Genomic DNA, 15560 nt, shown 5'->3' on the forward strand with positions numbered 1-15560 from the left:
GTCAACTATATTCCAACAATTTTTTTTTCTTTTTAGTGCTGCACCTGTGGCATATGAAATTCCCAGGCCATGGGTCAAATGGGAGCTGCAGCTGAGTCCTACGCCACAGCCATGGCAACACTGAATCCGAGCTGCGTTTGCAACCTATGCCACAGCTTGCAGCAATGCCAGATCCTTAACCCACTGAGCAAGGCCAGTAATCAAACCTGCATCTTCACAGACACTACGTCAGGTCCTTAACCTGCTGAGCCACAATGAGAACTCCCAATAAAATTTTTTTGAAAAAGACATAAATTTGATTAATAAAATTTAGAGCATTCATTCAGCAAAAGACTCCTTAATAAGCAAAAAGGCAAGTTATATACTAGGAGAAGATATTTACAATATACAAAACTGACAAATGATTAATATAGTATTAGTATTTTGCCCAATAAAAATTGGGCAAAATAAATTATTTCACAGTACAGGAAACACATGTGGCCAGGTAATCAAGACATTTGAAAGTATGTTAACAAAACTGGTCATGAGAGAAATGTAAATCAAGAAATGAAAATCTCACATATGTCAGAATGGCTATGGTCAAAAAGGAGTTCCCTAGTGGTTCAGTGGAGTAAGGATCTGGCATTGTCACTGCTGTGGCTCAGGTCATTGCTGTGGTGCAGGTTTGATTCCTGGCCCTAGAACTTCTGCATACCTCAGGTGCAGCCAAAAAAAAGTCTACAGTAATAAATGGTGGAGATGGTTGAAGAAAAGGGAACCCTCCTAGACTGTTCATGGGAATATAAATTGTTGCAGCCACTACAGAAAACAGTAATGGAGGCTACTTACAACACTAAAAATAGAGTTACTATATGATCCAGCAAAGCCACTCCTGGACATATATCTGGAAAATATGAAAACTCTAATTTGAAAAGACACATGCATCCCAGTGTTCATAGCAGCACTATTTACAATAGCCAAGACGTGGAAACAACCCAAGTGTCATCAACAGATAATTGGATTAAGAAGATGTGTGCGTGTGTGTGTGTGTGTATATGTGTGTGTGTGTGTGTGTTACACAGAATATTACAGTAGAGTATTACTTAGCCATAAAAAAGAAATATTGCCATTTGCAGCAACATGGATGGACCTAGAGATTATCATACTAAATGAAGTAAGTTAGAGAAACACAAATACTATAGGATATCACTTATACGTGGAGTTTAAAAAAAAGATACAAATGAACTTATTTACAAAACAGAAACAGACTCACAGACATAGAAAACAAACTTATGGTTACCTAAGGGAAAAGGAGGGGGGAGGGCTAAACTAGGAGTTTGGGGTTAACAGATACTCACTACTACATATAAAGTAAATAAATAGCACAGGAAACTATATTCAATATGTTATAATAACCTATAATGGAAAAGAATCTTAGAAAGAATATATATATATATATGTGTATATGTATATATGTACACACATATATATAACTGAATTACTTTCCTGTACACCCGCAACTAACACGATATTGTAAATAAACTATACTTCTATAAAATATAATCGTTTCATACAACAACAACAAAAAAGACTTCACTGAACTACCATTTTAAACTTGTTTGGCCAAAATGTTTAAACCTAACAAAATTATGTGTTGGAGGAGATATGAATTCATAGCATCTCTTATACATATTGATGGAAATGTAAACTCTAAACCAGTTTGGCATTATGTTCTCAAACTGAACATTAAAATACCATATAGCCCAGCTATTCCACTCCCAAGTATATACACAAGAGAAATTCTTGCACACGTGCAATAGATGTATAATAATGCTTATATCAGCACTGTTCACAAGAGCAAAAATATGTTAAGAACCCAAATGGCCATGAGTGAGAAAGTGGATAAGAGTGCTATAGTCACACAACAAAAGATAATGCAGCCATCAAAAAGAATAAACTACAGCTTCATGCAACAACTTAATAAATGATGAATCACAGCAACTTAATATTAAGTAATATAAAAATTACCAGTAACAAAGAGTTATATGCGAGCTTTTTTACATTTTTTTTTTAGTTTTTTGTTTGTTTGTTTGTTGTCTTTTTGCCTTTTCTAGGGCCACTCCCACTGCATATGGAGGTTCCCAGGCTAGGGGTCTAATCGGAGCCGCAGCCACCAGCCTACACCAGAGCCACAGCGACGCGGGATCCAAGCCGCGTCTGCGACCTACACCACAGCTCACTGCAACGCCGATCCTTAACCCACTGAGCAAGGCCAGGGATCGAACCAGCAACCTCATGGTTCCTAGTTGGATTCGTTAACCTCTGTGCCACGACGGAAACTCCATGAGCTTTTTTACGTTTTTAAAAGTTCAAAACAAGGAATAAACAATGTATTATTAAGGAGTCAGCTAACTGGCTCACAGGTATGTTTTAGGAGCAATAAATTTACAGTCATATTTACATATTAGGCAGACCACAATAGCTACAGCGTGAAGGACTAACTGGACTTGAAGCAAACTGAGATCATTTGGCACAGATATCATTTGGGAAAACTGCTGATAGGTCTACTTAAAGGGGAATAGAAGAGAACCTGAACAATAATGGGAGTGAGAACTGAGAAGAAGGAAATAGATCCAAAAGCTATTCAAAGAGTTATGATTAAGAGGTCTTAGTTCCTAACAGATATATAGGGTGGGGGAAAATCAGAGTTTAAAATGTTTCAAGTTTCTGGTCTGGGAGACGAGAGGGCTTAGGGTCAATGACAAAAGTTGGGAGGGTTTTGGGGGGGGTTGGGTTTTTTTTTTTTTATATTTTGAGTCTGAAGAGACTCTGGGATGTCCATAATCATGTAGTTTCCTCTTTTTATGATTAAGTACAAGATCTGATCCTTCCTACTTCAAAGCCCATCCTCCATCTCCACTTTAAAGCCCTTTCTGATGTTCTACCACAATACAACACAATCACCTCTCTCTCTTCAAATTTGCACATAACTTTGCTTTCATTTATGACATGTATCTTACTGTAGCCCAACACTGCTCAGTCTTGGCTCCATTGACTTTTTGGACTAGCTAAGTCTTTGCTGTGTGGGCAGTCTTTTTCATTGTAGGGTGCTTCGCAGCATTCCTGGTCTCTACCCACTAGATGTCAGTAGCATCCACAAGTTGTGACAATCAAAACTGATTTCAGACATAACAAATATCCTCTGTGGGCAAGTTCCCCCACCCCTTGAAAACCACTGATCTAGCCTATATAATAGATACATGACCACTTATTTTATACCACTATGAAATCATAAATTCCTTCAAGGCAGAAACTTTACCACCTTGTCCACTACACAAAACAGATAATGACAAATCCATTCTTACATTATCTATGATCAATTTACTATTTTTAATTTATAAATATCTTTTTTTGGCCACACCCATGGCACACAGAATTTCTGGGGCCAGAGATCAAACCCGTGCCACAGCAGCAACCCAGTCGCAGCAGCGACACCACCAGATCCTTAACCCACTGAGCCACCAGGGAACTCCTTTAATTTATAAATAGTTTTAAAAGTAATTGACTTTCCATTGACACAGACATCCCCAACCAATTAGCTCAAAGTATTAAGAATTTAAATATTGTAATTACTTTTTGAAGAGAGGAAAATTTCTAGGCTGCACACTCTAGAGTCTCTTAGGGACATAATCATTTAATAAAGTCATTTTTGAATGAAACCCAGATTCACAAATGTTCTAGAACTGGTTAATCTCAGTAGACTTCAAATAAAATTTATGGCACAGTTATTTTATTTCTGTTTCTTGTCACCTTGGATCTCTATTATACATAAAATTCAACTGAAAGAGAATTAATTTAAAAGTAACGACAATCTCTGTCACAAATTATAAGAATATACAGATTAACAATGTCCACAAATAGGGAAGAATTTACTTTGCTATTTGGAAAAAAAAAAACTTTAAAAAAATTTCTTATCAAAAAATATGTAAGACAATATATTTTTCTTAAATTATCCATTACAGTCCATTAACTGGTCTTCTGTAAGTGGAATTCTATCAATTTGTAATTTATTTGAAACAGGAAAATGTACAAATTAAAAGTTAGACCTTTAGCAGACTCAATACAATGAAGTGAGACTAAACAAGCTTAAATTATTCTTATAAAACATTTGTACAGTCTTTTTTTTTTCTTTTTTTCTTTTTGTCTTTTTGCCATTTAGGGCCACAGCTGCGCCACATGGAGGTTCCCAGGCTAGGGGGCCAATCTGAGCTGCAGCTGCGGGCCTACACCACAGTCACAGCAATTCAGGATCCAAGCCGCATCTGCAACCTACACCACAGCTCACGGCAACACCGGATCCTTAACTCACTGAGGGAGGCCAGGGACTGAACCTGCATCTTCATGGATGCTAGTCAGGTTCGCTAACTGCTAAGCCACCACAGGAACTCCACAGTCTTCTTTTTTTTTTTTGTCTTTTTTTTGTCTTTTTTGTTGTTGTTGTTGTTGTTGCTATTTCTTGGGCCGCTCCCGCGGCATATGGAGGTTCCCAGGCTAGGGGTCCAATCGGAGCTGCAGCCACCGGCCTACGCCAGAGCCACAGCAACGCGGGATCCGAGCCACATCTGCAACCTACACCACAGCTCACTGCAACGCCGGATCGTTAACCCACTGAGCAAGGGCAGGGACCGAACCCGCAACCTCATGGTTCCCAGTCGGATTCATTAACCACTGCGCCACGACGGGAACTCCCCACAGTCTTCTTTTATTACATCAAATAGTTCCCTGGAGTATAAGGTATATTTTTCTGTAAAGGAAGCAGAGAAAACTTTCTGAAACTTTTCAAAGAACTGATTATAAGCATATTACAATGCTTCAAGAAATACCCAAACATGGAGTTCCAGTAGTGGCTCAGGTAACTAGACCCCTAGCCTGGGAAAACTAAAAGATTTCCCATCCTAGATCATGATGGTGAGCAGCTTCTGAACAATGGGGGTGGGTATCACACAGCATAAGTATCCCTTAGAATGTGCTGCTGAGACAGATTAAGAGAATGATGTGCCCTTTTGCAAAGTTTCACTGTATGTCTTGGAACTTAAATACCACCGCCCAGGCAATCAACATGCTCTAAGTCTTCTATTATTTTTATTTGTGGAAAGTGTCCTTAACATTATCTATCACGCTGTCAGTGGGGTTCCGGACCATGTCCATCTCTTTTCTTTTAATGAAAAATAAATGCTTCCTAGTTTATATTATAAATGCTTCTTAGTTTATATTATAAATAACCTAAATCAAAATATTAAATTTTAGTCAGTTTGCTAACATTTTGTTGAGGATCTTTGCATCTATGTTCACCAATGATATTGGCCTGTAATTTTGTTTTTTGTGGTATCTTTATCTTGTTTTGGTATCAGGATAATGGTGGCCTCAAAGAACGAGTGTGGAAGTGTTCCTTCCCCTGCAATTTTCTGGAATAGTTTCAGAAGGATAGATGTTAACTTCTCTCTAAATGTTAGGCAGAAATCACCTGTAAAGTCATCTGGTCCTGGACTTTTGTTTGTTAAGTTTTTCAATTACCAATTAAATTTTAGTGCTAGTTCATAATTTCATCTATTTCATCCTGGTTTGGTGTTGGGAGATTATACCTTTCAAAGAACTTGTCTATTTCTTCTGGGTTGCCTATTTTACTGGTATATAGTTGTTCTTAGTATCTCTCATGTTCTTTGTATTTTGTGATATTTGTAACGTCTCCCTTTTCATTTACAATTTTACTAATTTGGGCCTTCTCCCTTTTTTGCTGAGTCTGGCTAAAAGTTTACTAATTTTGTTTATCTTTTCAAAGACCCAGCTTTCAGTTTCATTGATATTTTCTCTTTTTTTTTTTTCAGTCTCTATTTCATTTATTTCTGCTCTGATCTTTACAATTTCTTCCCTTCTACTAACTTTGGATTTTGTTTGTTCTTCTTTCTCTAGCTGCTTTAGCCATAAGGTTAGGTTGTTTTGAGATTTTTCTTGTTTCTTGAGGTAGCTCATATTGCTATAAACTTCCCTCTTAGAACTGCTTCTGCTGCATCCCATATGTTCTGGATCATTGTGTCTTGTTTTCCTTTGTCTCTAGGTATGTTTTGATTTTTTCTTTCATTTCTTCAGTGATCCATTGGTTGTTTAGTAAGCATTTTGTTTAGCTTCCACACGTTTTTGCTTTTTACAGTTTTTTTGTTTTGTTTTGTTTTGTTTTTTCTTTTTTTGGTGCTTTTCAGGGCTGCACCTACAGCATATGGAAGTTCCCAGAGTAGGGGCTGAATTGCAGCTACAGCTGCCGGCCTACACCACAGCCACAGCAATGCAAGATCTGAGCCATGTCTACGACCTACAGCACAGCTCATGACAACAAGGGATCCTTAGCCACTGAGCGAAGCCAGGGATCAAACCTGTGTCCCCATGCATACTAGTCAGGTTCGTTACCACTAAGCCATGAAGGGAACTCCCACAGTTTTTTTTTCCTTTTCTTGTGGTTGATTTCTAATCTCATAGCACTGTAGTCCAAAGAGATGCTTGATATGATTTCAATTTTCTTAAATTTACTGAGGCTTGCTTTGTGGCCCAGCATGTGATCTCTACTGCAGAATATTCCATGTGCACTTGAAAACATGTGTATTCTGCTCCTTTCAGATGGAATGCTCCCTAAATATTAATTAAGTCCATTCTGTCTAATGTGTCATTTAAGACCAGTGTTTTCCTATTGATTTTCTATCTGGATTGATCTATCCATTGACGTAAGTGAGGTGTTAGGTTTCCCCACTAGGAGTTCCCTGGTGCCTCAGCGGGTTAAGGATCCAGTGTCACTGCAGCAGCTTGGGTTGCTGCTGTAGCACAGGTTCCATCCCTGGCCTGGGAACTTCTATATTCTGTGGGTGCAGCCAAGAAAAAAATCTATGACAAAGGAGGCAAAAATATACAATGGAAAAAAGACAGTCTCTTCAATAATTGGTTACTGGGAAAACTGGAGAGCCACATGTAAAAGAATGAAATTAGAACATTTTCTAACACCATATACAAAAAATAAACACAAAATGGATTAAAGACATAAATGTAAGACTGGATATCATAAAACTCCTAAAGGAAAACATAGGCAGAACACTCCTTGGTATAAATCTCAGCAATATTTTTTTCAATCTGCTAGAGTAATAGAAATAAAAATAAAGAAATAGGGGAGTTCCCTGATGGTTCAGCTGGTTAAGGATCCAGCATTGTCAATGCTGTGGCTCTGGTTACTGCTGTGGCACAGGTCCACTCCTGGCCTTGGAACTTGCATGCTGCAAGTGCAGCCAAAAAAATTAATTAATTTTAAAAAATTAAAAGTGGGATCTAATTAAACTTAAAAATTTTTGCACAGCAAAGGAAACCATAAACAAAACAAAGACAACCCACAAAATGTGAGAAAATCTTCACAAATATCACTACCAACAAGGGATTAATTTCCAAAATATAAAAAGAGCTCATATAGCTTAAGCTTAATATCCAAAAATACAACAACCTAATCAAAAAATGGGCAAAAGACCTAAAGAGACATTTATCTGAAGATACACACATGGCTAAGAGGCACATGAAAAGATGTTCAATATCACTAAATATTAGAGAATGCAAAGCAAAACTACAATGAGGTATCACCTTACACCAGTCAGAATGGCCATCATTTAAAAGTCTACAAATATTAAATGCTATCAAAGGTGTGGAGAAAAGGGGACCCTCCTACACTGTTGGTGGGCATATAAACTGGTGCAGCCATTACGGAAAACAGTATGGAGGTTCCTTAAAAAACTAAAATTAGTTACCATATGATCCTACAATTCTACTCCTGGGCATATATCCAGAGAAAACCATAATTTGAAAAGATACTTGCACCCTAATGTTCACTGCAGCACTATTTACAATAGCCAAGACATGGAAGCAACCTAAATGTCCATCAAGATGAATGGATAAAGATGATATATATACTATAGAATATTTCTCACCCATAAAAAAGAATGAAATAATGCTGCATTGACATGGATGGACCTAGAGATTATCATATTAAGTGAACTAATCAGAGCGATAAGGGCAAATATCATATATCACTTACATGTGGAATCTTAAAAAATGATACAAATGAACTTTCTTTACAAAACAGAAATAGGCCCACTCCTGGCCTAGATATAGAAAACAAACTCATGGTTACTAAAGTGGATAGTGGGGGCCAGCGAGGGAGATAATTTATAGATTAGGGGTTAACATATACATACTACCACATATAAAAGAGGTAAACAACAAGGACCTACTCTATAACACAGGGAATCATACTCAATATCCTGTAATAACCTACAATGGAAAAAAGAATCTGAAAGAAGATTATATAAATATACATGTATATGTATAAGTGAATCATTCTGCTGAACACTTGAAACACAACATTGTAAATTAACCATACTTCAATAAAAAAGAAAAAAATATTAAATGTTAAACTTTAACCAAACCCCAATTCTAAAATATACCAATCAACCACTTCTGTTCTTTTACCTGTCATGCAGTATATATAATAATTTTTTCAGAAAACAGGTAAGCTCCTATTTTTCAAAAGCAACTAATTTAGCTGCTTGCCACACAGTTCTAATGCTAAAACTGTGGCTTATTCTCCCATAGCGACTCCTTATTTTGCTCTACTGAGTACCTCTTATTTTGCTCATAACCTCTTTTTCCCAGATGACACTCACTAACTTAAGATTAAAATTTAGGGGAGTTCCCGTCGTGGCGCAGTGGTTAACGAATCCGACTAGGAACCATGAGGTCGAGGGTTCGGTCCCTGCCCTTGCTCAGTGGGTTAAGGATTCGGTGTTGCCGTGAGCTGTGGTGTAGGTTGCAGACACGGCTCGGATCCCACGTTGCTGTGGCTCTGGCATAGGCTGGAGGCTACAGCTCCGATTGGACCCCTAGCCTGGGAACCTCCATATGCCGCGGGAGCGGCCCAAGAAACAGCAAAAAGACAAAAAAAAAAAAAAAAAAGATTAAAATTTAGGACATTAATGTCCCCAGATATCTACTTTCCCATTCACCTTCACATAATTCAGGTTAACTCCTCCCTTCCATTGCTAACAAGTCCCCACCCAGTCCATGAAGACTCTTCCTCCTCCTCTTGCATTTTAACACTGAACTCTCTACCAGTTCCCTCCTCTCAGCTTCCAAGTATGTTTGAGAAAATATAGTGAACCTTCAGTTAACATCTGCCTTTAACATGCAATACTATTCTCAACTCCATATCCAGGCAATTTCTCACCTGAAAGTCTGCAACTCTCCCTCTTGCCTAATCGTGTACTGATCATTTAACTCAGGATTCAGAAATACCTAACTTCATAGGAAACTTTCCCAAACTTAACCCCCAATAAAATTAAGCCTTGTGTCATAGTTTCACATCACTTATTTGTACAGTTTATAAAAGTATACAACTTTGAATAGTGTTATATATTATAAATCTGTTCTATTGTTACACATATTTCTGTACACATTCATCTATTTTATAAATGCTTCAAGGACAAGAACCACATCTCTCTTTTTTTTTTGGGGGGGGTTGCATCTGTGGCATGTGGAAGTTCCCAGGCCAGGAATCAAACCCATGCCACAGCAGCAACCCAAGCCACTACAGTGCCAACACTGGATCCTTAACCCACTGAGCCATAAGGGAACTCCACATTTCTCTTCCTATTGACCATAATCATGTTTCCAATGTTGGAGCTCAGAAATAGTGGAAGCTTTTCTTAAATCTTAATGAACCTATTCTAAAATCATCAGAAACTCATGAAGACAAGCTATGCAAATACCATGCACAAAACACACTGTACCAAAAACAAAAACTATGTAATCTATTAAGTTAAATAAGTTTTTCATCTTTCACATTAAATAACCTATTTATTAGCATAGTGTTTATTTTAATAATAACTTTGTTATAAGAAGAGAAAGTGCTGCAATGGAAATAACACTGAAATAGTGGTAGAACTGAAAAACCTAGCCTCTGACACACTCTCTGCCATATACTAGCCACTTCACGTTAGGCAAATCACTTAACTCTCTCAATAATAAGGAGTAATTACTATGCATTCTGCAAAGCTCACAGGGTCATTGTTAGGATACATGGGGTAATACATAAGAACGTGCTTAGAATTTATAAAGAGCTATATAAATGGTATTATTTTAATGATAAATGTACCCTCCAATTAAAGATAACATTTTATTTTAAAATGTGAACTCAAGAGTTTCCGGTGTGGCTCAGCAGTAACAAACCCAACTAGTATCCATGAGGACGTGGGTTCGACCCCTGGCCTTGCCCAATGGGTTAAGGATCCAGCGTTGCCGCGAGCTGTGGTGTAGGTGTAGGTGGAAGATGCAGCTTGGATCCTGCGTTGCTGTGGTATAAGGTATGGGCTGGCAGCTGCAGCTCAGATTCAACCCATAGCCTGGGAACTTCCATATGCCATGAGTGTGGCCCTAAAAAGACAAATAATAATAATAATAAAAAAATGTGAACTTACAAAAGAAAGAAATTAAGGGGCAACTATTTATGCTATAAAAGAATTAATCACTGAATAAAATAAATTACTACAAGGTTCAGCAACTCAAATTCGATCTAAAGCAATTAAAATCCGAGTCAACCGTCCAAAATGTCATTCACTCTCAATTTTTCAGTAAGATATTTATTACATAAAGCAAAGAAGATATTTGAATCAGGCCACAAAATCACAAGCTCATTCCACTGAATGCACTAAAATGGCCTTCACCTATGTAACAAAATTAGATGCTGCAAAGTTTATCTGGCTCCAACACAATGCACCATGCCCCACAGTTGAAGAGGTGAGCCAGCACATGTAGGAAACACTAGAGTTGACTCCAGGTTTACAGGAAAACACGTGATAAACTAGGACACAGCATAATCTAATGTAAAGAATTCCTAAATCTGTTTCACAGACCTATTGTTTATGAACATAAAGAGGTATGAAGAAGCAGAGGGAGCAGCTGCAACTAGACCAAGACTTAATTGTAGCACTGGTGACAAAGCCAAATATGTAAAGTTTCAGGATTTCTTTGGGTAGCCACTAAAATCATTTTCAAGCTCTCTTAAAGTCAAATTATCACAGTATCCAGACAAACTAAAAAGTTCTAAGCAATTTCCCTTTGTCTTGCCAAGTCTACCCACGGACCACCAAAGACAAGACAGTACAACCAGAATCAGCTACTTTCCTGAAATGGGTTACTAACTTTCTGATCCCTGTTTTTATTCTTTATGTGGGTGAGGATTTTAATCAAGAAGTATCTGCAAGGCATATCAATTCAAAAAAGGTCAGGAGCACAAACCAACAACTGGAGAGTCAAGTAAATTGGCAACCTCTCCCTTTTAAATGTTAATCACCTAAAAAGGCTGCCATAATTAGCTCTGAGCTCCATCTTAGGAAAGGAAGGGGAGTGAGGCTGAAAAGGGTAACAGAAATAAGGAGGGCAGCAGGAGGGAGGGAAAAAGTGAAGAAGAACAGACACAAGCACTGCAGAGAAGTAAAAAGATACCAAAGATAAACTTTGTGCACAGTTACCCATTTTCCATTTTCCCTCACAAGAGGACTATTAATAGAGAAAACAAGATTTTGTTGCTGCACATTTTAGGGGCACTATTTTCCTAATGCAAAATTATCAAACAGTATTAAATATAAACCAGAATTACACAAGGGAACTGGAGAAACTATAGCTTCCTGGTAAGTTTCTAGTCACTAAAGACATAATATGATAAAAAACAAAATAACTGCTTCACATAAGTCTATCAAAAAGAATACTGTGGAGGGGATGTACTGAGGTTTGGGGATGGAAATGCTATAAAACTGGGTTGCGATGATCATTGCACAACTATAAATGTAATAAAATCCATTGAGTAATACAAAAAAGAATACTGAACTAGACACTTAGTTCCTAACTTTGGTTTAGACCCTCTTGACAAGTGGCTTTAGGTTAATCAACAAACTTTTATCAATGTTCTCATTCACTCAATAACTATTTCTTGAGTGCCTAAAAAATGAGCTATTTTAGAGTTTTCTCAGCCCTGACTGCACATTAGAATCATCTGAGAATACTTTAAAAAAAAAAAAAACTCTTTAGGCCCCTGAGACCTTGATTTAATTGATCTGGGGTGGGGCCCAGACATATGTTTTTTAAAAAAAACAAAAACAAAAACAACACTCCCTTATGATTTTAACATGCAGCCAAGGTGCAAAACCATTGGTCTATTTCATCTTATGCATATGTAAGAAAGAGCAAAATAACACTGAAAAGCCCTCCCCATTCCTTCAAAATTTATCGATTGCCGCATCTAATTCAATTTTGTTTTAACCCAGATTCTGACCACCTCACACCTAGATTAACAAATAGCTTCCTACCGATTCTTCCTTCCTCCCGTCTCTTCCCAACTCAATAAAACTTTATATGCTTGTCTAACTAATCAATTTGGTACTGAAACATTATCCTACTGAAAGTTATTTTAGGTATATCAACAAACCGAACTGTTATCAAACAGAGAATATACTGTGTATACATATTTATATGTTTGTGTGTATGTATGTATGCACAATCTCAAACATGCTCTTATTTTTCTTTAGTTCCAATGTCCTACCTTCGTTTATGGATACTAGTCTCCACATACAAGAACATTGCCCTTAACTAGTTCATGGCTGGATTTGGCCAAAAATAAACGGCAGGAGTTCCCGTCGTGGCTCAGTGGTTAACAAATCCGACTGGGAACCATGAGGTTGAGGGTTTGATCCCTGGCCTCAGTCAGTGGGTTAAGGATCCGGCATTGCCGTGAGCTGTGGTGTAGGTTGCAGATGCAGCTCAGATCCTGCATTGCTGTGGCTCTGGCGTAGGCCGGCCACTACAGCTCCGATTGGACCCCTAGCCTGGGAACCTCCATATGACGAGGGAGCGGCCCAAGAAATAGCAAAAAAAGACCAAAAAAAAATCTTTTAAAAAAAAAAGAAAGAAATCTCAAACATGTAGATGACCTTCTGCAAAGATGAGGCAGAAATGCATCAAATATATTTGAGGGACAGGGATCTGACCTAGTTGGAACAGAGGGTTCTATGTAGGAGCATTTGAGGAGGTAAAGTTGTAATAATAAATTGGAGCCGGTCAGTGAAAGCCCTATATGCCAATCTAGGATGCTTAAAATTTTGTCTTATAGATAGAGAAATCCTTTAAGGTTATAAAGAACAGGAGTTCCCGTCGTGGCGCAGTGGTTAACGAATCCGACTAGGAACCATGAGGTTGCGGGTTCGATCCCTGCCCTTGCTCAGTGGGTTAAGGATCCGGCATTGCCGTGAGCTGTGGTGTAGGTTGCAGACGCGGCTTGGATCCTGCGTTGCTGTGGCTCTGGCGGAGGCCGGTGGCTACAGCTCCGATTCGACCCCTAGCCTGGGAACCTCCATATGCCGCAGGAGCGGCCCAAAGAAATAGCAAAAAGACAGAAAAAAAAAAGGTTATAAAGAACAACAAGCAAAACAACATATCCCTAATAATGATGCAGTCTGAAACCATTTTTCTTGAAGCCTTTGAAGAACATACCAAGTAGGATAATATTTTGCCAATATATCATGCATATGTGAACATATTGTTTAGGAAATCTGTTCAGAGTGAAGCACTAAATACTCAAGCATGCTTCCCAAAATACAAATCATTGATCAATTACGCATTCATAGTTCTTAGATAATTCCTAAGGGAATAACGGGGTAGAAGGCTTCAATTTGAGGTTTTCCTCATCTCCTCACCCTCATCCAAACACACACCTTGATTTAACAGCAGGAAACGCAACACAACGAAATAGTGTCATTCTGAAAATAAGAGGTCTTTTATTACTTCTCATTATTAGTGAATTTACTTACCATATTTTTTCAAAAATCACTAAATCTATTAAAATAATTTTTACATGATTTCTACCAGCAAAGCAGATGAAAAAAACATAAATAACAAATTTAAAGATTATGAAAAGTTAAAAAAAAAACCTTCATCAAACCAAAACACACCTAAAATAATCAACATTGGCTATAAGGCAGAGGGGATAGAGAACGTGTTCATAACAAAAAATGCCATCCACAACAAAGAGTGCCAGAGAGTATATGAAGAACATTACAATAGCAAATTTCTCATCCAAAATGATAAACCATTAACCCACAACTCCAAAAAGAATGTTGTTAATTCTGTTTCTCAGAAATGCCCTTAAAATTCTTCGTTATATCTGATATAAAAATTAAGACTCTAACATAACTCAAAACAAGGATTTTCCCCCCTAGTAAACCAGACACGTAAGTGATTGATGATTTAATTTGCCATTGCAGCAAATACTAATTTAACCACCACTCCCCCAACACCAGAAAAATGAAAAATCTGGTTTTAAAGGCATACGTGACAAGAAGGCAAGAATATTCTAGGATAATTAAAATACACACAAACAAAATAAGGACACAAAAACCGTGGCAATACTGCTGCTGTACCAGGGATAGGAATATACCATTCTTGCAGACACGTATGCCTTTAAGGAATATGTATACATTAAGATGTTGTGTATTGTCTTCTTTTTTCCCCCTCCAGCAAAGAAAAGAACATCCAGGAGAGTTGGAAGAAGTGCATTCAGGAAGGTGTCAGTACCTCCCTTCCCACCCCTTACTGGGGAAACTCGCTTTTAACAATAATGCTCTTTCACCCTTCACATCCCACCCGGTTCCCATACACCCTTTCCGTCAGCATTCCCGCCCCCCACCCATACCCTTCTCTGCCCCTCACATTCAGAACAGGCTGCTCCGACTTTGTCAGTCTCGCCGCCCCCACGCAACCTCCCGGACCAGCCAAGTCCAACAACGCAGCCACGCAGCCACCCACTCCCCCCACCTCCTCCTTCTTAGCCCCGCTTCCCCTCCCCCTCCCAGTCCTGTCACCTGCTTGGGTGGTGTCCGTCAGGTCGTAGCCGCTGCCCGGGAAGTCTCGGAGTTTCCTACCACTGAGGCTCAGGATGCCGGAGTTGCCCGCCTCCTCCAGGGCCCGGTCCAGGCTCCTCACCGTGTGTTGAGGCTGCAGGCTCCCCGGGTTCCACTGCGGCCCGTTGGGGAACGGCTGACCGAAAAGAGTCGGTACCGGGATGGGCACCACCAGGGTCCCGCTACCGCCGCCGCCGCCTCCCCCGCCGGCTCCGCCGCCTCCCCCTCCGGCCGCGCCACAGCCACCGCTATTTCCACCTCCACCACAACCGGCGCCCCCACTGTTACCACCACCTCCCTGACTCGCCGCCATGTTCCTGGGAGAGAGAATAGCCCCCGACAATACTCTCAGCTTGTGCCGCGAGTGTAGCGGGTTCTTAGGACGCATGCGCAAACTGGGGGCGGGCGGGGTGGGGGGGTGTGAGGTAGAGGGTGGGAAGCAACCAGGGGGCGGGCTGGGAGGACGTGTTGGGTATGGTGAAGACGATGTTCAAGCGTGCAGAACGCTTGCTTTAAGAAATGTGTAATCAGATAAAGGATGCTAAAGCCCGG

At 39.2% G+C, this 15560-nt stretch overlaps 1 protein-coding gene across 1 annotated transcript in view; it reads right to left on the reverse strand.

Annotated features, from left to right (window-relative positions):
* Nucleotides 1-15355, reverse strand: part of LRCH2 (leucine rich repeats and calponin homology domain containing 2) — a 104836-nt gene extending 89481 nt beyond the window's left edge. The window contains exon 1 of the mRNA XM_047765556.1: nucleotides 14970-15355. Coding sequence (XP_047621512.1) covers nucleotides 14970-15321 — 352 coding nt within the window. The 5' untranslated portion in view covers nucleotides 15322-15355. The remainder of the gene's footprint in view (nucleotides 1-14969) is intronic.
* Nucleotides 15356-15560: the final 205 nt, after the last annotated feature.

The sequence above is a fragment of the Phacochoerus africanus genome, chromosome X (genome assembly GCF_016906955.1).
Source record: "Phacochoerus africanus isolate WHEZ1 chromosome X, ROS_Pafr_v1, whole genome shotgun sequence".
Lineage (NCBI taxonomy): Eukaryota > Metazoa > Chordata > Mammalia > Artiodactyla > Suidae > Phacochoerus > Phacochoerus africanus.